Source organism: Anarrhichthys ocellatus, unplaced genomic scaffold (assembly GCF_004355925.1).
Source record: "Anarrhichthys ocellatus isolate YVR2014 unplaced genomic scaffold, GSC_Weel_1.0 scaffold4, whole genome shotgun sequence".
In the NCBI taxonomy this organism is placed as follows: Eukaryota; Metazoa; Chordata; class Actinopteri; order Perciformes; family Anarhichadidae; genus Anarrhichthys; species Anarrhichthys ocellatus.
The window spans coordinates 4114386-4139098 of record NW_022280034.1 but is presented as its reverse complement, the minus strand read 5'-3'; the positions used below and the strand labels follow the sequence as shown (position 1 = coordinate 4139098).

The 24713-nt window shown below is 44.6% G+C and overlaps 1 protein-coding gene across 4 annotated transcripts in view; it reads left to right on the top strand.

The window, feature by feature from the left end:
* The first annotated feature begins 215 nt into the window (after window positions 1-215).
* sdk2b (sidekick cell adhesion molecule 2b) overlaps window positions 216-24713 on the top strand; it is a 222591-nt gene continuing 198093 nt past the window's right edge. For all 4 annotated transcript variants that reach the window (XM_031842960.1, XM_031842958.1, XM_031842959.1 and 1 more), the window contains exon 1: window positions 216-1105. In XM_031842960.1, the coding sequence (XP_031698820.1) occupies window positions 1018-1105 (88 nt within the window). In that variant the 5' untranslated portion in view covers window positions 216-1017. The remainder of the gene's footprint in view (window positions 1106-24713) is intronic.

Below are 24713 nucleotides of genomic sequence, written 5' to 3'. Positions count from 1 at the left end.
CCCAGCCCTGGCAACACAAGCAGAGCACGTGCTCCTTCAATCATTTTAAAAAAGGTCTATATTCATTCCACCTTTTTTTTTTTGTGGTGTGGAAAGCAATAAAATCCTCTCCTGGAGAAACCCTCTTGTGCTTGGCTGTGTTGTGCCGTGGAAGTGCGTTTTTGCGCCCGGCCGCATGGTGGCAACCTGCGCTGCACTGCCAGCGCGTCAGATCCGAACGTTTCCTCTTAAAGAACCCGGGACTCGTCCTCCTCCGACGCACACCGGCAGCCGGGCTCTCATCCACGGCAGGGTCCGACCATGACAGCTTGACTGCGTGCAAGTTTCTGTCCACCACCCCCACCCCCCACTCCCTGCTGCCCTCATTCTCTGCTCTCAGAGCTGCTGAACTTCTTCTCAGTGGTCCTGTCAGAAGCTGAATTGGCGACCTTGACAGCGCGCTGTGGGGCAGGATTCAAGTTAAAGTCTGTCCGCTGTTTATTTTGGAGAGATAAAACTGTAACCGCTCGGGTTGAGGACAACGGTGAGGGTTGAAGTTTGAAGTTCTAGGGAGGCAGACGGCATCTGAAGGGCGCAGGAAGTGTCGATGAAGAAGTCCGAGGTGCGGATTGCCTTCTTACAGGTGCGGCGAGATATGGACTGTATTTGGACTTAACCTGGATTCATCTGACTGAGTTGCGTCCGATACTTCAGAGAAGCAAACTCAGACTGCTTCGGCACCTAACGGAAAATACCGTGGGGTCTGTGGAACGAGAACACTAAAACAAATAGACTCTTCTTGAGCGAATTTCTCCCGTCGCTCCAGCAGCGGATCGTTTTTTGCGCTCCCAGATCTGTGCGCTTTGCCCGGCTCGAGTTGACGGCGGGTTCCCAGACAGACCGAGAGAGAAAGAGACCCGACGAGCAGGCGGACGACAGCGGAACCACGCCGGGGACTCGGGACACAGTAGCACGCCCCCCCCCCCCTCCCAGTTCACCGGGCACTTGTTGTCTCCAGTCCGCCCGGTTTTTGGGACGATGTTCGGGGACTCCTGGAGCAGATCGATGTGGCGCGCCACATGGATTTTATTTTTTTCCTTACTCATCCACTCCACACAAGCGCAAGGTAAGAGGGACAACACGCCGGGGCACGGGGCAGAGCAGTGATCGCACACGGGTTCGTCCGTAGCTCCCCTGCTGTGTTGGATGTGGCAGCGTTTGTTTAACGCTCTGCTGGCATCAGATCCTTGATGTGTTCATTACACTTCGCCTTTTTCCACGCAGCCTGTAATTTCCTCATTAGGCTTCACATCCCTGTGACGCGGCCCCTCTTAATTGCAGGCTGGAGACGCACATCGGCCGCTCTTCAACGTCGATTTAACGCGTCAGGGAGACTTTTCTTCACGTGTTGTCCACAAACTTCACCAAAAACCTGGATTTAAAGTCCAGATCATGCTTGAGGTGTGTGTGTGTGTGTGTGTGTGTGTAGCAGATAACATGAAGCTCCGTTTGTAATGCACGTTTTTTTTTTATGACGTTTAGAAACAATGAATATGTCATTAGAAGCCCAGCTGTTTGAAGATTGTTACTGATTAGTAAGTACTAATGAATCAGTCAACCCTCTCACTCGGAAATTCAAAGTGTGCGTTGCAAACAAGCGCCGTAAATGAACATAAATAGGCCCACATATTCATATGCAGCGATTAGCGCGTGCACGTTGACTTGTCACAAAGGTGAAAATTAATTGGAGAGTTATGCCGCCTGTTTCCCCCGAGCACGAGGGCAGCAACAGCCAGAGCAGTGTGGGACTGGAATCTGTGGCTGTGTTGTTGATTTTCTTTCTCCTTTTCCTGCTTTAGTTGCGTTAGTTCATTGCTTTCAAATTCTCTCCGCTATAATCCCTCAAGATCTCTGTAGTATTCCTGTGGAGATTTGGAGTGTGTTTCTGGTGCCCAGCAGACAGTCTTGTAAACTCAGGCCCTCTTGCCTTTTTATTTCTACTCTTATGTCCCTGTAGACACTTTTATAAAATTATGTTACCGTTCATGACAGTTTGTTTTTGTTTGAGAAAAGTTTCACTTTGACCATTTCTTTTTTTTTTTTTTTTTTTTTTTTTACCATACATGTAGAGCAGAGTGGGGTCTGCAGTTAGCACCATGGGTCCTTGAGGGTGCTCCAGGGGGTCCTCAGCAAAGTACCCATGTATCTTAATTGCTACCTCACTCAACATGTAGGTTTCTCTCTCCTCCCACTAATCCTCAAACCTCTATCACAGGATGTGTGAAGTTGACTCTTGCATGGCGACACAAGGTTAAAAACACAACAACAAAAAATAGCACTCTTGCTCTTTGCCTTCCTCCACTGTGCACTCTCCACTGGGATGATTGGGATTCAGGTACTGCTGCCACTGCGAGGAGGGAGTATTACCTCTCGAGATGGACTCTAAGCCCTAGGTGACGCTCACTCAATAATACAATGTAGAGAAGATGAAAAAAACAAACAAGGCAGATATCCATCATTCATGAGGGCATATCCTAGTGCCTGACATTTACAGGAGATTGATAACTCGTGTGTCCTAGGGATAAAGAGTCCTGACATTGTGGCTTCCTCCCTCTCTCTCTCTCTATAACCGTATCTCTCCCTGCAGTCCGTATCTGATTTTGGATTCTTGTTCCCAGTACTCTCTCGGTCCCCTCTTAATGCTTATTTAGCCAAGCAAGTTGAATCAGAACACATTATTTATAGTAGTGGCCCGGGGAGAAAGCCTTTTGACAGCCGCTCGCTCATTTCGGCTCGGTCCATCCAGCAGTGGCCCTCGGATTTCCCGTCGCTCGTGGGTTAGAAAATGTAGGATTTAATTGGACTCTAATTGCATCTCGAACTGACACTCAAACCGTTCGGAGTGCGGCTCGCGGAAAGTGACCCCAGTGTGGGCTGCCCTCCTTCCATGCGATGATTAAAGAACATGATGAGGCGAGTAGCATGCCTCTGGACGGACGTGTCGGCCACCGCTTGCCACATTTTAATGACCAGTCCGCTGAAACGGCTTTTTAACAACGGGAGAACGGCCTTCATCGGACCAAAGTGCTATGAAGTCTGGCTCTGAGGCTTGCTCTGCAGAGAGATGTCTTGTATTTTGTATGTCCCCTTTCAAAACAAAGTTTTGCTGTTAATATTCTTCAGTGCCTGACTGATGGCTAATTTACACTCGGTCAGTTGGTGTGGTGTTCTTATCTGTAACGGTGAAGCGTTCTGCATTTCAAACAAAGGCCCCGTGACACTCGCACACACCCTATTTTTGGTAGCTGACACATACAGTAAACACACTCGTCTTCCTATCACGGAACAAAAAGAAAAAGAAAACAGGCCATCCTCCCAACTTGCCCTGGATATTTTATTTAAAGTGACAGTTTTAGGAGCTGTCTGGTCCGTCCCACTCTTCACTTCCATTCATTTACCGAGGTCATGCCGAGACAATGTTGGGCTCGCCTGCTGGTTTTGTCATTTCTAACACGTCTATTTCGGAGCTCGGAGCAGCAGGGGGAGGACTCTATTGGAATGCCATGTTTGGCACACATACTTCTGCATCACTCAACGTCTGCAGATTAGCCTGACTGGGCTGCAGCTCGACTTTAGGAGCTTTAGAGGGAGTTGAGGACTTCATTCTGTCAGAGGCGTGGCACTCAGATTAGCATCCATGAGGATGGTTATGACAGTGTGTGTGTGTGTTGGCTGCCGGGACACTGCTGGCATACGAATCGGCTATTTCATGCTGTCGTCTGGCGAGGAATGCGCACGTTTTGAGCGACGGCCTGTTTTTAGCTTACTGTATTGGACTTGGGACCTTGACACAGTAATAGAAGTCAAGGATGTCATCTCCATTTTAAATCTGTTAGAAGATTGGATTGAAATTGTACGGCTGGAATGAAATGCAAGCAGTTTGGGAGCACCTCCCGAGTGCTTCAGAGGGAAGTCAAATTGGATGCATTCTTATCACAGGCGACCAAAGTAGGCCGCATAATCATGGCCGTGCGGCGGGAAATTTCCAGCGAGCAGCGAGCTTTTCAGATGAAAAAGTGGAGGCTGCGGTTGCATGTGGCAGTATTAGACTATCGGGCCTCCGGTACTTTCGTCTTTTGTCTCTTCGACGTGACTCTACTCCACTGAACGGTCGTCAAGACACTGTGTCGACATGTGTGGGTTGTGTTTGTGTACACTTGAGACCCCGAGTGGCCAATCTCCAGTCCCACGGTGGCAGAACACAGACAGCGGATGCCTGCAGCACTGCATTTAGATTATTGATCAAAGCCGTATTTAGTCTTTGATATGAGACGCTCTTTTAAGCAGCAGGTACAAGTTCTTTTTAGGATGATTTGGACAAAGCAGTAGAAGAAGAAATGCATTGCGATTGTAATGTGAGGGACGCATGGAGACAGTGGGGTTGAGAGAAATGTCGCCAGACTACAAATGCCCTGATTTGTCACTCATCTTAATTGACAGACTAGCGATCACGGTTTCCTCGTAGCAGCTGTGCCCTGTGAAATGATTTGCAAAAAGATAAACAACGAGGCTGTCCTAGATCCCTGCAGCCAGCACTTTGGCAAAAGGTCACAACGCATCGCTTTTAGTATTCAGGGCTGGCGAGAAATCTCATGGTCAAAGTCCAGTGATGGATTTCTCAGAGGGATGTCGAGACGTTCACTGCGCTGCGTTCAATAAAACAAAACTTCCCACCCAAGGTCCCTGGCAGTGGCAAGTCCAAGAGGGAGGTGTAACTGAAAGACCTTTTGTTTTTCCTCTCCAGAGAGCACTTCCAGAGCTCCTGCAAGTGGGGCTGTCTTCATCGACCCTGGCCCCCGTTTTCCTAAACAAGTCAATCGAGGGGGGTGTATCTAAGTGGGACTCTCAGTGCGCTTAAATTACTACACATGAGCTCTGTGAAATACAATTGGAGTGAGAGCTAATGGCTTACAAATGAAACATCCGAAACAGAAATACAAAAGAAACACATTGTTCAGTGTCAGACAGAATGTTTGAGTCAGTAGAAGTAATCTTATTTGCAAATGATATAAACGAATGAAGGAATAAGAGCTGTGATGAGGTCATCGTCATGTGACCAAGAGGAGAAAGAGAAGTAAGGAGAGGAGAATAGTGACTTGCTGACAGATCCTCATTTTTATTGAGACATGCATCTACATGAACTCACAGATTCCTTATATATGCTCCTTAACCACAGTGCTACTATATATTGTCTATAAAGTACGGCTGTGCCCAAAGGCGAGGCCTCTGGATGATTTGAATGAGTCTGAAAGACCCTGTAAGTGAACTTTTCACCTATTGATGTCCATAAACACAACTCGGCACTTTCCTGGATGTACAGGCCTGCCTCCCACAGTGCAGTGGTAGGAATATATTACTTATAATCATCAATACACTGTTCTTGTTATTACTAAAGGTAGGATCTATTATTATTCTGACAGCGGTGATGAAAGTCCCCCGAAAACCCCCCAAAAAGAATTAAAAGTGCGCACCACTGTGCATAAAAGAGTCCTTTGTTCCTGATTAATATAATTATATATGTGACAAGAGAGTGTGTCGTATTGCATCTTTAGAGCCTCATCCCCTTCTGCCGGGGCCTGCTGTGTCCTCACTTTCGCTGTGTGAAGACGCCTGTGTTCGTAAAAGTGTGAGGAGGGAAGGGTGGGAAGGTTTGGCAATCTGTCAAGCATCTTTGTCGCAAGCTTTTTCGAGGTTTATTCTATGCTGTGACATCCTACCAAACTTGATATGATTTTCCTGCATGTAGTATGCTGCTGGACATTATCCAAGTCATGTGGTTGTATTGGATAATCCCCCATATTTGAGGTACCGAAGAGGCACCTTGTTAAAATGCCTGTCGAAATTTGGCAAATGTAAACAGGCAAACGCACAAACTTCCCTTGAACTCCTAAATGACTTGTGTATGCGGAATGACTTGTGGCTCTGACTCTGTCGCCAGCGCATGAGAGTGAGGTCGTGTTCAGACTGACTTTAGCATACAGACCTCTCGTATAATTTAACGAGGCCAATCTGGTGGCTGCCTCAAAAAACTAAAACAGGGTAATCCAGCTGAAAAAATGTAACCTGGCTGAACTTTTGCTGCAACTCAATGTGGCGACATCAGGCAAGACGGCGCGTCAGCCAATCAAATGCGTGCGTGTGCACATACCTGGTGGATTACTGGGTTTCTGCTGTTTACCTTGTGACCATAACAAGAGTTATAAAAAGAGTTTTATAAACGGCTGAGCAGTTTTTCTGTCGCCTAAGACGTCTTCCGAAAAAAAATAGATTTCTGTATTTCATGTCTCACTGGTACCTGAAACAACACGGCCATTGCATTGTTTTAACATCGGGCTGATTTTGATCCGAATGCCCGCTAAGGGATTGGGCTGCACATGCGAAAGCCCTAACAATTGTTGATTATACTCTTGTGGCAATATGACTTCAGACTTACACAAACCAGAAAGAAAATAATCTGCCTCCAAACAATGAACATCATATATTGATATAAGCATAAAAGGCTTAAAAACATTCCCTCTGAATCACTCCAAAGTGTTAGGACTATGGATTTTGTGGCTCTGAAATTCAAAAATCCCTAAAATACTTTTAATGCAGCAGGCAAAAATAAGGTCAGCCTAATTTGGGGCGAGATGACATAAAAAATGATGCCACCAGGAACGTCTCGCTCCTCAGAGGGTGCTTCTGGGTGACAATGGCGCGCCATAATCAATGCCATTTCACAGCTATCTGCTCAGTGACCGCATTTGCCTCCACATTCCCTCATTGGCATGCCGGCCACTTTTCACTTTTCTCTCTCGTCTCTTCTAATACATTCTGAGAACTTTAATCCTCACATTTTAGCCAGCCCTGCTCTTTGAAACACCAGTTACGTAACCCTCCCAAAACAAAATGGCTATTGGATTGGGAAAAAAACATTTAGGATTGTACCCTTTCAAGTGCTGTGCTGCCCAGACACGTTGACCAGAACAATAACTGTTGGGCTGAGGCGAAAATGTAGCAGCCTTATTCACAAATAGACTCTAATTAAGCCCTTGCCATCTTGCCGGCTGTCTGGAACATTGCACAAAGGAGACTGGTCAGTATTTGCCAGAGCTGTTCTATTTGTCTTTGCATGGTTATTAATTTGGGTTCTGTTCACATTACTGGGCGGACTGGGAAGAGAGGCCTCCCAGGCCAGCTGGGAATTCTCACCATAGACTCAGATGGACAGGGGTCAGTGTTAAATGACCCGTTGGACGGAAAACAATTTGGCCAATAAAAACAGAGGTACCACTTGTCTACCTTTTGGCTTTAGTAGTGATGAGCTGATTATCATTGTTAAGCCATATATCCTAATTGGGGCTCTGACTGAAGTGGATTATTCAGTTGATTCTATGTTTTCCCGTAGTCTTAAACAGCTCCTTTGATCATTATGCTGTGCACTAGGGCAAGCCGGATTACATGCTGAGGAATTATTGGTCTCTCTGTAGCTGGTTTTTGCAAGTGCATATTTTCATGTACAGTAGGTCTTACATACTGCTTATGGAGGTGGTTTGAAGAATTTATTTGTGAAGCCTAAGCTTGTACACCTTTATGTACAGGCGTTTTTTCTTTTTAGCTTTGATGAACAGTAAGGAGGAACCCTGATAGCTTACATGTGTATTGTACCTGGCTTTTCAGCACTACGGCGTTGTTCTTTTGATGCTGCTGCTGCTGCTTTCAATCTACTATGTTCGAGTCGCAACAATAAAGCTTTGGCCTGAACAAGGTTTTGCGCTGAGAATGGATTGAAGGATTTACGGTAGGGCATTCCATCTTGTTTTAATACCACTGCGGTGGAAGCGTATCCTGTGTTTCCATATCTGCTGAGCCAAGCCAACCCACGGTTCTGCACTCCAAAATTAGCACCCGGAGGCCTTCTGCACTTTTACACCATCAGATTCAGCTGCACAGTGCCAAGTAGTGAGCATGGTATGCTCCTGCACATGTCCTTCAAAGTGGGCTCCAAAATGACCCCCTAAAAAATAATAAGCCAGAGGTAGGGATGTGATTATGGACTTCAACTTTTCTCTCGCTCTTTAAGAGGGCCATTATGCATGCGGGAACAGGCAGGGGGGAGCCAGAGTCAAGGCTTGTTTACCAGCATCATCCCTCCCTTGGCAAGATGGAAATGAGCGTGGACCTTTGGAGTGACACTAGCTTCAGGAGGCCCCCAAACCAGACTCACTCATGTGGATCTGTGTGTGTTTATAATAGAAATGGACTCAGATTGGCTCGGGGCTTGGGAAACCACCTCTGAACCCTGTAATTGCTGTTCCTTGGGGGAGGTGTGTGTGTGTGTGTGTGTGTGTGTGTGTGTCTGCCTGCAAGTGGACTATTAATTTGTATGCATATATAAGTGGTTGTGTGCTTGTGGGTGTGCGTATGTGTACAAGTGGCCAGTCCATGCTAGAGGACACTGATAGGATGTTTTAAAAACTATTGTTATTGAAGGAACTGGGCTCCAATAGTGGCGCAGTCAATCGGAGCTCCACCATTACTGTTTTGAATGGAGGCTCCATGCATGAAGTCCAGTACTTGAGATACATTTTAATGAAGGTTTGCCTGATATCTGTGTGCATGAGATTAACTCATGATATTGGTAGATTTATCGGCTATTGCTTTTGTCTTGCTCCAAACTTTATTTTATCCATTATATCGGCTTTTAAAAATGCACTGTTGGTCAACCTATTGTCCAAACCAATAGGCCAGTGAGCAGTCCTGTAGCCATCATTAGGCCCCTGACTTGCTGCCAGACACTGGGCTCCCTGGGGCTACAACAATCTCCCTGCAGTGCCGGCTGAACAAGAAGTTCATGGAGTTCCATGAGGGGGCATTTCATTTAATGCCCAGAGCCATGTATTTTGTGGATGAAATGGATTTAGCCTAAACTGCTCCTCTTTTCTGCATAGTTTGATACCGCTAGCATGATTCTCTCTTGAGGCAGCCGGATGACAAGCAAATCAATGTAATCGCTTAGATAGGGATGGTAGAGGGCCTGATCGATTCTGACAATCACGCCATCTTTAACAGACGTCTCATCAAAGGCCCATTCCCTTTTTTTGCCATCCCATTACCCATCTATCCAGCACTTGGAACCACTGCCTATTTACCCATCCCATGCAGGAATGATGGGGCCTTCACCCCCAGTTGGATTAATCAGCCATAACCATATGCTGCCGTGTGCAATTACGCTGCAATTTTGACCAAGGGAAACAGCTGTTGCCATTTCAAAGGGCGGAATACGATTGTAATTGCCTTAACTTTGATTTGTGAGGTGCTTTGATTTGATGAGAGAACACATTTTTATGCTTTACATAATAATAACTTGGAATGAAGAGAACTGTTAGAACATGAGACTTTTTCTGCTTCCAGCTATAAGATGCATTCGGAGGATAAGCCTACTGTTATGAGGTATTACTCACACATTATAGCGAAGGAATGAGCCCGTTTAGTCATTTGGGTTTGAATGGGCTTCCTATTTTTGGAGGCTATGTTTTAGATTCAATCGTCTAATGACATTTGAATATATTTATGCAAGGCGGCGCCTTAACATTTTGATACAGGAGGCTTTCTCTCTAATCTCTCAGGTAAGACATTTGCATCAAATGTGATGTCTGCTGAAATCCGTCACGCCGCAGCCTCCCATACCTCTTATCTACCAGCCCTCTTGTTTACACATGATTTTTTTAATCACTTTGCTGCATTTGATGACAAAATCTACCTACTGTCCTAAACCATAGGGTCTGGGATGCATTCGTGATCATGCTCAGGCATCCTGAATATAACACTCGCTTTACATTTTTCGTCCAAGACTGTTGTAATGTTGTAATGTTGCACTTCCTTGGGTGCTACTCACCACCAGGTGTTCCGGCATCAAATGCATCTTGTGTTTTGGCTACAATGAAATCAAATGGCTCATAATAGGTTGAAGCTCAGAGCTCTGTGCTGTCTGAAATCTGAAAATAATTGTCTGGAACAGGCACCTTTTTGGATAAAAAAGAAAGTGTTGTATGCACTAGGGTTTAGACGAACCATTCGTTGGACCCTGTTCTAAGACATTGACAAATGTATTCTCTTCAAATCCCAAAAGATAAACAGCCGATAGATTGAAGATGGAGAGAAAGAAAGGGCAGGGGGATGATGGTTGAAGTGGGAGCAAGCGGTGCATTAAATTAAATGCAGGATGACAGTTAAGTTGGAACTAGAGTGTTCGCCATAGTGGAAGCGACTGGGCTTCAGATATGTTGAATACTTTGCGGATCGCATCCCAGCCTCATTTTCACACCTGTCAGTAGAGTAGACAGCACATGAGGCACTGTTTGAATTTTTCATATGACTGGCAATTACTGGCTTTTCTTCTCTGGTGCTTTTAAAGGATGTGATGAATGATACATCACTTGCTCTGCAGTTGGTAGATATTCTGCATCTTTATGTAATTAGCCAAAGAATGAACTTTGCACTGATCGAGAGCTACAAACGGGAGAATGTAATGACGAGATGTCTTTTTAGTGCATCAACTGTGTGAGGCCAATGTTTCCTCCTCTTTCAACAATACAATACATGACTGCTCCCTGGTGCTGCTTTGAAAACCGCACTCAATGAAATTTCTGTGACGTGCTCTTATTTTCCCTTTTTTTTTTTTTGGTCCTCGTTTGACGCTCAGGGGCCAGTCTCGAGATGCAAGGCATGATTCCCTCGATAGAACGCGTCTCACATCTCCGAAAACAGAATGTGCTCTGCTGGTGTTTGCACATTGATCATGGACGGCTGTGATATTGCTTTTGATGAGTTCTTTTTGACTCCTGCCAAACACCATGTAAACACCAAGCACTGTTCAAATTGTGATTTTTTTTTTTTTTTAATTTTTCTTCTTTTTGTTAGCAGATGTACTTCACAATTGTCTTCTTTTGATTGGAGAGCGGATTGATTGGAGGCCAATCAAAGGCGTTGTTTGAAACTGCAAGTGTCTGACATCTTTGTCACTTGCTTCCTTAGGCAGCTCCTCCTCCCATCACCACATCCAGCTCCCCTATTGGTACCTGCCTATCCAGCTCCCCTATTGGTACCTGCTTAGACACCTAGGATCAGACATCACCTGCTAATTGAGATGCTTAACTTATCCAAACCTCTGGGAGGTGTAAGAGCATTGCCCACATTTGGAGAAAGTACCTTTGCGGCACTCCTTTACACTTGAGCAATGGAGATTTGTTAGATTAACATCTTGATTATCATTTGCTTGGATGCACTTCACACATGACCAAGCCACTTAACACTCTCAGCCGGCTGCTTAATGGGAGTGACCCAATGATAATGGAAGGTGACAGAGTGAGGGATGGATGTTTAGACGCGTGGCTTTGACCCGCAGCATTACTTGCGCTTTGACCCCAACTCAAGCACCTTAAGCCCCCTGCACACGTTTCGTGGAATGCTCGCTTACGCAAACGTGCACACCTTCGCATATCTGTCTCTTTATGATGTGTATTAGTCGCACAAAGATAGTCGCATCTCTCAGAGCTGAGCAGAATGGGCAAGAAGTGCTCCATCCATCTTGATTTGTCAATAGTTACAATTTTAATTACACCTGAGTGCTGTCAGCCTGCCAAGCTGGGTGGGGAGTATTGATTCGCTCTGGCTAATTGATTAATTGCTGTGTTCAAGGGGGCACATCCCCCCCCCCCTCATCTCTGAATCTGCCATGCCCTCCATTTTCTCTTTCTGTTTATTAGGTTTACTGATTGTTAAAAGTTTCACCTGCAGGCAGAGTAGTGTTTTGCGGAATAAGTGGAGGGCTTGTGAAGAAGACCTGCCATATTTAACTCAAGTAAAGAAGTGGCATATTAAAGAGAAGGGGGCCGTAAAGCAATAGGTAACGGTTGGGTGCAAGGCATCGGATGCAGTACATCACTGCAGCCATTATGTGACAGTTAAAGGGGCTGAGAGATTTGGAGGCACAGATGCCAGAGACCTTTTACTCAAAACTGTAGCTTAAATTTGTGTGGCTGTTTTTCAAACGGCTCAACTGTCTGCTGGAATGGGCTGCTACCTTTTTTTAATACCATTTAAGAGGACGATATACACCTGTGACCAAAGACGTGTGGACAGCCCGGTGGATTGGCGAGCTCCGCAACCGTCTCTAAATCTCCCTTCCCTCCTGGCAGACGTCTTAAAACCTCTCATAAAATGACAGAACTGTGGAGCTGCTGTGTATCACAGCCAACCAGACTGCTTACCTCCCCAGCTCACGTCTACATGAAATGAGCCCACTTAAAAAGCTAATTTTACCATTGTCTGTCATTGAATCCTCAGAAAATTGGTGGGTTTTATAAAAAATCTCCATCTCCAAACCATAATTGTAGTGGTTTACTGTTGTTTAACTCCATAAATGAGAATTCAGTTTTTATAAACTATTTTTTTTGCATTTTAAAAGCTATATATTGTTGTATGTGACAACCTTCGTGAATTAAATTGAACAGTTGGTTATGAAAGTAAATTCACTCCAGCGACTTCAATGCCTGAGTAGTATGGTAAATTCCAGCTCGGTCTTTTAAATATTTATACTCGGTGTGTGGGCTATGTTTAAATGAATGAGTTAATGAGTGGTTTGACAGTGTTTGTTTCTTGTGGTCGGTGGTGGTGGGGCTGTAGCAGACATGATGACTGAGGGAAAGGAGGTGAGCGGGAACGAACAGCCGGTCTACTAAGCATGCGTCACCCTGAGTTTATATTGTATGATACATCACAAAGACTACAGGCACAGTCACAACCAAACTATTACAATCAAAAAGATGAATTTATTCATTAAAAGATTGGTTTAACATAATTAGTTGACCCTTCCATTAGTTTCCACTTTGGATGCTTTTTCAAGCTACCTTTTTTCTTTTTCTCCAGAGATTCATATTTTCTCCGTGCCAGAAATCCCAGCATGCATAGCTGATAGAGAATCTCTAAGAGGAGTGTGTTGAATCTCTGAAATACGTGTGTTCATTGTCTGCACGACACGATTCACACATTTATAGGTTTTGTAACGTTCCACGCATCCCACTGCAGGCATCACGAGTACAAAGCTTTTATTAAGAATACTTAATAAGAATTTCAGATGTAAACCGTCAAATCCTGTTTTTAACCTTTCAAACAATAGCTTTGTGGTAACAAAGGAGCACTTGTGATCGCTGACTTTTTTGGCAGATGGAGAGAGTGTGTGACGGTAGTGGGGAGGGATTGACTCCGGGCCAGCCACCGGGGGCTCCATAGATGCACCTTACAGGAGTGGTTCGCATAGGTAACTTACTGCGTTGTTCAGGCAATTTCTGAGAATTGACAGGAATAGCATTTAAGACAGAAAAGGGCAAGTACGCTCACTCAATGTTAGCTCTGTGGTAAGTCGAATAGCGTCGAGCCTTGAAGAGGTGCATTTAAGTGTGACTGCAATGCTGAAGACAAGGCATCCTACGATGGCCAATTACTTCCTCTTTCATTCCTCCTGGAAGCTGCATACGACACAACCTACGCACAGGCTCTCCATCTCTCACTCCCTCATGGTTTTTACTCAACACACTCATGTTCACACACACACAACGCTGCAAGAAAAATGGCGTTTTACACTGTGGGGCTTATTCATGTAAACACTATTTGAATAAACAAACAAATAGACACACACAAAGACTGTTTCATGCATGCTTAAGACCCTGCTCACACATGTAGACACACACACACCACACACACACACACACACCCCCCCCTCGATGGAATGAGCACAGACAAGCAGCACTGTTTCATTCCCCATCTGTTTCTTTCTTCTCCTGTGGGATCCAGGAAATGATTGTATGAGGGTGTAGCGGTCTTTAAAAGGCACACTCTTATAGGGGCAGAGGAAACTGAGCAGCACAGAAAAAGCTGTTACTTTGAGTTGTCGGCAACACATTCAGTTTGTAACTGGAGCTGCCTGGTGTGAAACTTTTCTTTTTCCATTTGATTGTTTTTTTTTTGAAAGCGTTAAATGAACATTTTGGGAAATATCTTCTTTTTTTTTTTGTTGCCATTTTACCCACAGACGGATGAGAGCATCGATATCTAGCACAGAGGGTTGGGTTTGTTACATAAATGTCCTACATAGAAAAGGTGCTGTCTTCTGAAATATCTGTTTATGTTTTATATATTTCATAGAATTGAATAATTTAGAGCTCCTTTTATACGAAAAAAAGACAAACTATGAGGTAAAATGTGCCGGTGAAATGCAATAAGTATGAGATTTAAAAAATAGCCAAAAGGAATCATATTGTAGTCGATAAGCCAATTCACGTAATTATATGACTATGTAACTTTGAAAAATTGAAGTCATCTGTAACAAAATACACCTTTTTCTCAAATAAGTACGCTTTTCTATTAAAATATGCACCAAAAGTATAAAATATGAGGATTCAAACAATAATATGTTAAATCATATGTGCTCACGTAAAAAGAGAATTCTTTCTTCAGTCCAAATACTGTAGCTGTCTGTGTCATTTATTACTTTGTCTCTTGCTGCCTGTTCTCCATCCACACTGCAGAGTGGCTGTTCTTCAGCGTCGGACAATGATCGGACAAGACGCAGCAGCGAGTTGACCGCTCACTTGCTGCTTGCATTGATAAAACTCTATCAACTTCTCAAGGCATGAGTCACAGCGTGTGCACAACTTCACTGCAAGTCTCTCAGCTTGTGTTGGTTGGAAAATATCTCGAATGCCTGAGCTAAATATTCCATTAAAGCGTGTCATATTATCTTTGTTTACATGTGTTGGTACCATAGCAATAGAATAGGAGTAGAAGGGACTTTCCCATTCAGATCAATGTAGCTGGATTGTCAGAGCGGTGTCCATTTTTAAGTCTACTTAAAAAACACTTTACGACCGTGGTTGTCACCATAACAACAAACATTTTCTTTTGCACTAGTCAAATGACTACTTTTATTTTGAATGGTTGGTACAGCTTGTAACTAAAACATCTTTACAGAGTTACAGAGCTTTGCCAACTTTTGCTCCTGCTTGCAGTCTTTGTGCGAAGCTACCATGACGCTGCCCTGCCGTGATGAAATCAGTGGTCTCTCCTCTTACTCTAGTTAAGACTGCTAAGACAGTTGGTGGAGTGTTCCTTTAACATTATTTTTGCAGGAGGATTACCCGCTGTACTGAAGAAGCTGTCGGTATTTCCTTGGAACACGTATTTGTTATCTGCTCTTTTTCAAACGTTGCTGCCGGTAACCTTTGCTTCTGCAGCCAAAGAAGATTGTACCATTTTTGCTGGACAATACTACATGTAAACCTCACAAGGGAATATTTTCTGCTGGGGAATGATTCAGTTTCCTCATTGTGCATTCAGTGGGCCATGTACGGATTTAGATGCAGTGTCCTGGTCAGACAGTCCCTCACAACTGTCATTCCCTGGCCACTGCAGCTGCTGCCTTGCCCCTCAGGTGCAGACACACACAGGCTTTGATCCTTTGACCCACCAAGCCTTGTCATATCCCTCAAAATAGACCTGTGCCCACGATCCGTCATGACTGTAGAAATCAGACGTGCTCGCTAGGCCGGAAGACACCGCCATGTCAAAGGATATGGCGCTTCACAGTGATGATGTTCTAACTGACAAACACAAACAGGCTGTTTGATGTTGTACTAACAGAGCCCTTACGAGACTCCTCCGTTTCGCAGCGTTCTCCCCTTGACTGACTGACATTCTTTGCCTCTGTTATCACTGGGAGAGGAGGCTTTGAAATATGATTGACAGCTGTGATCAGAAACTTTCTCTCTCAGTCTGTTATGGGAGGAGGCAGTACGGGGTTCAGGAGCGCGGTTAATGCTGGCAGCCAGCAGCTGGACTGACAGACCAGACAGACATGCTGTATTTGTCTCCCAGAGACAATCTGTCGGACTGGGGCGCCGTCTCCGGCCAAATCCGGCCCCGTTGTTCAGCCAGGGCTTGAAGGGGCAGCTGTGAGATCGGTGGGCTGTCAACTGTCCATTCCCTCTTCCGAAAGGTACAGCCAGGCGAGAAGAACCAGTGAGATTATTATTTTTTTTGCCTCAAGGCATCAGCTCTCTCTCATCCCTCTTTCTCTTGTTTTTTTTAATGGAGGTTGGCAGTTCTTTCTTTCTCACTCGTTCTCTCCGTCTTCCTTGTTCTCCTTCTGCTCTGCTCCGCTTGTTTCTTCACAATGAGCTTTGAGGGATGAGGAGGGAAAGAGGGAAGATCAAAGGGAGCCCGCACACTCTGCCCTCCAATATCATTAGGCTATCTCTGATGGCATTATTATTGTGTGTGTGTGTGTGTGTGTGTGTGTGAGTGAGAGAGAGATTCTTTAAAAAGAAAAAAAAATTCTTTCCATCCTTGCTTGAGTGATTGTGTGTCCTTGTGTGTGTGCTTGTGCGTGCTTGTGCTCACGTACGCCTGTATATGTATCCAGTACGTGCTTTCTCTGGCACGGGGCCTGGTGCTGCTGTTGGGCCGCCCTGCCATCAGCCTCTCCATATTGAGCAAGACGTCCACGCTTCCCCTCCAGCACAGTGTACGAGGGAGCTGCCCTCTGTTTGATGTCACTTCTGTTTTGCTCTGATCTTCCTCCACCAAAGCCTCACAGTAGCGCAGTCGTACGCAGTAGCCAATATAATGGAGAAGCACTGTGACGGAATAACATCTGGAGCATGCAGGAGCGAAGGTCTCAAACTGCATGCTGAATCAAAACTCACCTCTGCTGCTATCCCTGCGCCACTTGACGGATAAGGCTGGCGCTATTTTGTCTTTTAATTATCATCAACAGTTCTCATTAAAAGGTCCAAACCAACAATGAATGCACCATATGCAGTAACGCCATTGTGAACCAGAAACCATTTAGAGGAACATACTGTTGTATTTATGTGACATATCCCTTCATTGCCATAAAATCGACAAATGTTTATTCCTCTTAGCTCACCGATTGGTGAATTTACTCTGAAATGCCATGTAGAATTTTGTTATGGTTTACAGACTTCAGACCGGTTAAAATGAAAGTGGCAAAAAAGCCTGTAAGACCTTGTAGACCAGTGGCAAAAATCTGTATCTGCCAATATGGATCAATTAGTATCAGCGGCAAAAATAAAACATGATCAGGGATCTCCAAAAGTTGAATTTGCTCCTTTTTCTTTTGTGCTGATCCGATTTTCGATTTGATCCGTGACTCTGATCCGTGATGCAATCCGAACCGTGAGTTTTATCATCCGTTGCGCCACTATATCTGAGGCACCAAGGCATAAGCTATATCTGGCTTTGTCTACACAGACAACACTGGTTGGTTGGATCAATTCGCTGTTGCTCCTGGTCTCAGGTAATTTGTAGAAAATAATAAAAATATAAAGCAATGCCAGTGTTATCCTTTGACAGGGAATCGATTCGGAAGCTACCTCACAGGAACCATCTGTTTGCACGCTTTTATGTTGTGCATGCATAGCATGTACTTCTTGAATGGGCAAATCTGGCAGATGTCTTCCCTTTCTGTTTTTTCAATAGAATATCATCATGTGTGGTTGATATATGTAGAGTTCTGTCCCTTTGTTCCTTTTGCAAAATGTGTCATGGCAACCCATATGAAATATTTCACATTTTCTTTGCCATAATAGAATTCCACTCTCTCCTTGCTTTCATCATCAGATGAATGCAATGGATGTGGCCTGCTGCTGGAAATGTCATTTTGATACGACTGCAGGTGAAACGTATGGATTACAAACAAAGGCCCGTTGGGCCTGCATTCTCAGTTGATTTGTCCAACTGGACATCGTATGCCGGATGTAAAACACGTGACGGTCGCGGACCCGCTTTTCACCACTGATCCCGTCTTTGCGGATGCCGATCTCGTCCAAGCAACGTGCCGAGTCCTCACTTCCGCCCACACGCCTCCAGGTTGTGTTGCTGTTTGCTGGTGCAGGAGGAGAGTGAGTTGCGAGATGGAGTAGAAGCCATATGAGGCAGTGGGGCCGTTAGTTCGGCCCTGAATGTTTGAATTGCTACATGAGGTCCATTTTGTCAGAAACTCCCTGCTGTGTGTTTCCTTGCCTTTCAATTCTTCCTCGTCTGTTCTATTGCTCATTGCTCCTGCATTGGCCCATATGCTGAGAGGAGACTGGCGTGAGTTGTGTGCAATTTTTCCCACGAATGCGTGTGCTCGCGTGTCTGTAATGCACAGTTGCTGCAGCCCTGCAAGCACCCCATAACTGGGCTGCGTGAGAAGGGGGTGAGCAGGCATGCAAGATGAAGGGATTGAAAGATTGAAAGAGACGGGAGGAGGAAGAAGGAGGGGCCAATGAGACGGAGCCTGCACAGTTACTGAATCCATAAAGGATGAAAAGGGCCTTGGAGGGAGTCTTAAGGGGCTAATAAAATAAAGTTCTCTCAGATTAGTTAGCTAATAGAGCTGTAACATAGTGTTGCGTCTTAATGCTGAGGGGAACACGGCCCCCTGTGTGCTGGCTGTGATGTGGGGGAGTGATGAGGCAGGGGGTGTGAGCGGGGCGTGGGGGGTTAAGGCTCTAACTGAGCACCTGCTGTGAAGGAGCCCTCCGGGTCTGGTTATACAGTCAGGGGTGAGCAGGGAAACGAGGCTGGGAGAGGGAGCCTACCTGGCATGAAACGACTCCCCTAACAGCTTTTGTACTTATGATGTGATCAATGCAGAGGCTATAGTAGCTACATGTGTTTCAGTAAGCTCACGGACATTAGCGTTTTCTGTAAAGCATCAGATATGAGATTTCTGCTCTGTACTGTTGGTGCTCACATTGCCTTGCTGGCAAGAACAGGAGTACAATAGTTATAAAGACACCATGTCTACACCAAGGATTTGACTGAATTGTAAAGAAGTGGCCTAGTGTTAAAATGTTCACTGCTTCAAATCTCACAAATTGGGCAATCATCCACAACTTTCTTCATGTAATTAAATGTTTGTTTTGCAACTCATTTGCTACTAAAATTAACTTGTTAGCGTGAGATAAGAAAAAAACAACATGGGTGTAAAGTTATCAGCCAGAAACCGAAAGAACAGTTCTGCAGAAAAAGGAAGAGATTCTTTAAAGGAAAGCAGTCGTTTTCTGAGCCAACAGCAAAAGCAAACACACATAGGGTGACCTCAAAAGAAGAAGGAAGTCACTCTAGATGGAACAACCGGGAGCAGCTTTCTCTTCGCCAAAACTAAAGTAAACATCGACAGTGTGATGATAATGAAGAAAAGATACTTTCTCTCGTACGGCGTTGCATCCAGTCTTGCAGTTGATTTTATACCAATAACTGTATTCTGGATGCAGGTGTGTGTGTGTGTGTGTGTGTGTGTGTGTGTGTGTGTGTGTGTAAAAAAGGACGCAGTAAACTATCAACACACCCAATTTCTTTGCTACATTGCGAACAACAAGTCCATGTTGAAATCGGCAGGAGGAGAGCTACTTAACGTTAGCTGTTAGCAGTCGGCGGGCAGCACAATCCTGCAGAGCTAACGTTAACTGAGGTTCTGTTAAGTTTCCTTATGGTGCGTTCAATCTCTTTTCAGTAAAATTAATAAAGTATTGGGCGAAGGTAAATTATAACGTTATCATGACGTGTTCAATCTTCCAAAATGTAGTTTTTGGCGGGAAACAGAAAGTTGTTTGGAGATGTTTTCACAGCAATATAAAATTATACCCTGCTCTAGGGCCTATTTTAGGCAACAGAAAATAGCATTGAGTAATATCTGGCCAAAATTCACCAACATTATTAAAACTCCAAATGAAAGTCGACATTGTCCCTCACTGTGCTTCAGATTTTCAGGCATGAATGTAAAGCTTTTGTATTGTATGTCCCTCACTCTCAACATTTCAGTTTATATTTTGAGAGAGAGAGAGAGAGACATGATGTTCTCTGACTACAGTGAAGGTGCTGGCTTTAACTGTAATGTCTTAACTGGAGACCAAATGAATCGATCAAATGGATAATGTAATTACATCTTAGTATATTACAGGGGCTATAGGTCTAAGCTGGGCTACTGCAGAAGCCATTACTTGGGCTGAAGGCATGGCAATTCAACATCATCCATACGGACAAATCTAGCGGCTTTATTGCCAAGATTAACAAAAAAACATGATATATGTATCTGTATCTTCAGCTTCACTGCTACTCTAAACTGCCTCGGGCCATTCAAAGCACGGTGCTATAAAAGAACCTGGTCTGAGCATAATCGCCAACCCCTGGTCCTGTAAGAGGGACAGGTACCTGAGAGGCACTCAAATCTTAGCTGAAATAGTAGCAGTTGTTTTTTGTGCTGCACACTCGCATACATACACACACACACACACACATACACATGCTTGCACACACACACACATCCAGGAGCAGAGTGGAACAGCAGCAATTTCAGCTCCACTCTCAAATCATTCTGTAATCACCCGGCTGTCGGCCACTCCAGGTTTTCTATTTTCCACTTATACCGATCATTCTCTGCTCACAGCGAGAGGAAAGCTGTTCTGGTTTACTCCATAGCAAATATGATCTATAGGTGATATAATAGGCCTTTAGTGGAATTATACAACATTAAGGGACATTTAGACACAGCGAGTTGGCTTACGAAGTCGATAGAAAGACGTGAACGGACGTAAGCACGTGCAGATTGGCCCTAGGCGGGCAAAGACGCGTCGGGCTAGGATTGGAAATGTACGATGTCTTCGACTTTGTACAGAGACGGTCGCGAAAAACAGGCGGCCTCGAGGATAATAAGTGAAGCAGTTTCTAGTATTGCCACCTGTGTGTGTGTGTGTGTGTGTGACAACGAGGACGACAAAGAAGTCAATGAGTTCCTTTAATATGATACGGTCACCATCTACGAAAAATATAATGGATTATTTAAAACGGTACGTATAATGTATGCTGTGTAAGATAATTAAAAATAACAGATAAAGTTAGAGAAAGTCACTAAATTCATTGCTGAGCTACAGAGAAAATATGAGTTGCTACAGCAATATTAATAAGTATTTTTTTGGGCATTGTTATCCCGTTTATTATAGACAGTAGGGAGATGACAGGAAACGAGGGAGAGAGGGATCACTACCCAAATAATATAAATTTGGAGATGTAGCATCTGCATTCACTGTACTGTTCAACTGTACCACAGCCGACGAAATAACAAATAACCCCCCCAACTCCTGAAATCTGTGTCAATGACATCTTTTCTGCTTAATGAATTCACAGAGCAAGTGCATTGAATCCCAAGACATTTTTTTTTTATCTCCCTATATTTAGCTAATTCTTTATCTGAGAGAAAGAGAACGATGGAGTCTTTCTCTAGCGGATTAGTTGACGCCTGATTTGGAGCCCTTAAGCTGTTTTGAGCTTTTCAAAATTAATTTAATTGAGAGCATTTGTGTTCAGTAGTAGTCGCTGCATTTGCCACGTGGCCTTAATTCACCCCCTCTGTTTTATTCTGGGCACCACTTATTTGCTCCCAGTGTCTCTCCAGATTTTATTCTTTGCCATTTTGTGAGCTGCATCTTGACCAGAAACAGAGGGAGTTAAAGTGGGGTACCATTAATTTAGACTAAAGCCATAGGCCGGTGCTGTAGCTGATGCTGTAATGATTAATGAGGACCGGGCTTCAGCCTCAGTGGTGGTATCTCTGTTGAATTGGGCTCTGATTACGCCTCACTGGGTCACATGTGACTAATGGCTCTGGGGCCTAATTCATCCTTCCTTGAGCCAAGCCATGTGGAATAACTACTGGTTATTCCACATGGTTATACATGTATGGTTATACATGAATTTTTCACGGCAAATGTTTTATTGCCCTGATGATGGCTCAATTGTCCCATAGGGGGAACATAATTTCGACATAATTAAGATTCCACCATTAAAATGTGGGATTACGGTGGCGCCTACTTAACTACAATATATTAGGACTTCATGAAATGGCATTTAGTTTACTCATTATTATTTGTTTTTTATAGCTGGATTGTAATTTGTTAGCCTGAGTAGGAGGGTAGAGGCGAGAGCTGTTGGTGTGACATTGCATAGGATATTATTGCCATGCCCTCTGCCCTCAAAGACAGCCGTAGGAAATTGATGTATGAAGGGAAAAATAATTTACAGGATGGTGAATCTGCCGTGGGACTATGTCTCCCTGCCCATGGAGTCATAATGGGACCTTCACTGGCTGATTCATTGATTGATCATCTGACACTCTGTCTGCTGTTTGACTGACAAACTACCTGTCTGAATACCTGAGTGTAAGGCGGCAAGTGGAGGCTGGGTTACGTTCAATGACGAATTTGTTGTTTACGTCCAATGGCAAAACATAAAGAAATCATATCGTGTTATTGCTTATCCTTTGACTCAGGTCATGGAAGACTCTCCAGCCGGCTTAAACATACTGAAGCATTTCTGATATTTTCAGACTATTTACAATGCATAAAAAAAAAAAACACATTGACATTATTTCCCTACCAAAATGGATAACTAAATCTGATTCCAGTTGGACTTTAACATTCGGACCACCAGGATTCTAGCACCCCCTACAGCCACCACTATGGTCTGCCAGAACGTCGTATGTTATTTTATTGTTCCCGCTCTCAAGCACATAAATAATGCATTTCTTTGGTGAAGTTGATTGCATGCATTACAAAAAGCCAAGTGGTCTTTTAGATCATCTCGGCCACCGCAACAATTTCTCCCTTTAAAACAGTAGCTAATTTAACTGATATACCGAAGTCATGTCTGTTGGGTTGCAGTATGTCAAGCTACGCTTCCTGCTTCCTGCTTATCAGAAAATATTGCTGTTTCATTACCCAGTACTCCCACTTGCCGGCCTGTTGACTTGTCGTTTTGGCTTCGCTAGTCACCATTCTGCTCCATTTCCTTAGCCGCAATCACACTGTCAGTATCTGAGATGGTGTTAAGCTGTGGCTCATTGCACCATGGCCGTGCTTGCTGGGCGCGAGCCATGTGGAAGGAGCGGCCAATGCTCCCCGGGCCGGAGGGGAGGCAGGGGCTGGGTGGAAGGAGCCACAATGGAGAGCAGTGCCAGTGGAAGCCTTTGCAGCTCCTAACCCTGTATTTTTCCCCATTCGGGCGAGCTTGTTTACTGCTCAGCAGTGGCAGCGTGAAGATGCTCTACTGGGCTAATTTGTCACCCTATAAAAACAGGACCGCACTGGTACACACAGTGGGGGAGAAAGACGCAGGCAGATACGGAGGAAGAGGGAGCATTTGTGAATAACAGGTCTGTGCAACAAAAGGGGAGATAAGAGAAGAAGACGTGGGCCAAACACAGATGCAGACTAAGTCAGATAGAAGGAGGGAAAGTGTAAAGAAACTTGCGGATGCCAGCTCACCAGGCGCAGAGGAAGAAATGTAAAGACAGGGAACATTTATATGCTTGCGTGTATGTTTTTTGGGATGAAGGGGTGGCTCTCTCTTGTTGCTCATTAGAGGACCCTGCAGACTCCTCTAACAGGGCGCGCTCAGCTGACCCGGGGACCGCCTGTGTGACAGCGGACTCCAAAATATGCTGCTGTCACACTGTGATGAAATCGCCGTAACGATGATATGCTACCGTGTAAACATACCGAAATCCAAAAATATTTTCCCCTTTATCTATTGTCCTCCTTCCATTCTTTCCTCTTTGCGCTGCTATATGTTTTCAACTTTTATTTCCCCCATCTCCGTCTCTTTCTGTGTGCTTGGGTCAGTAATGAGCTGGTTTTGTTTCTTTTTCCTGCCACAGGCATATTTTTCTTCCCATCTCCGTCACCCCCCCCCTTTTTCTCATCTGCTATCTGGTTTTCTTCTCTCAATGCCTCTTCTCCCCCAAGGACTTTTCAGGTTGCTTTTTCTCTGTTATTCTCTTATCCCATGCATTCACATTCTTTAAAAAAAAAATTGTTTTCTTTAATTATATTCCCATGGCACTTGAGAATCCAACACGCTGCACTACCGTGGGCTTCCTACAGCAGTTCAGCTCCTGTTCAGCCCATGTGGTCCTCATCTGTCTTAAAGGTGTGAAAAATGTATGAGCGCTTGCATCGTTGCCCCTCAGGCTAGACGTAGACAGCATCACCCACGGCTCTGTGGTAGAATGTTTAAATGAAAGGCATTCCCTCATGCCTGGTGTATAACAAGGAAGCGTACATGTAAGCACACTGCGGTATAGAGCCGGACCTTTAAAGGCCATGAAGGAATAAACGCATCACGCTAGTGTTGCATACAGTTTTCAGAAAAGAAATGCACTAAACGCAGACATGGTTTGGATCCGTCGGGCTGGGCAAGTTGAAACAGCTCCTCTCAAACAAAAAAGGAAGATGGGTTCACGGCCCAGTGTTACATATCGCATGAAAATCCATCTTGTCAGGCTTCGAGCATTGCATTTGTGTCCGGGGTAAGCCAGTGACCGGACCAATCAGCGTCTTGTATGAAGCTACTGGCGCCTACAGGATTGGCTTAGGTGTGTTCATTCAGAACAACAATGGCTGCTCCGAAAGAGGTTAGCGTAGATGCTGCAATAGCATCTGTTATTTCAGAACTGGGGAGTATGTCTCCATTGAAAGATGAGTTAATAGTGGCTCTGAAGGCTTTTCTCGATGGAAAATACGTTTTTGCTCTTCTCCAGACTGGCTTCGGTAAGAGTTTGATTGACAGATGGT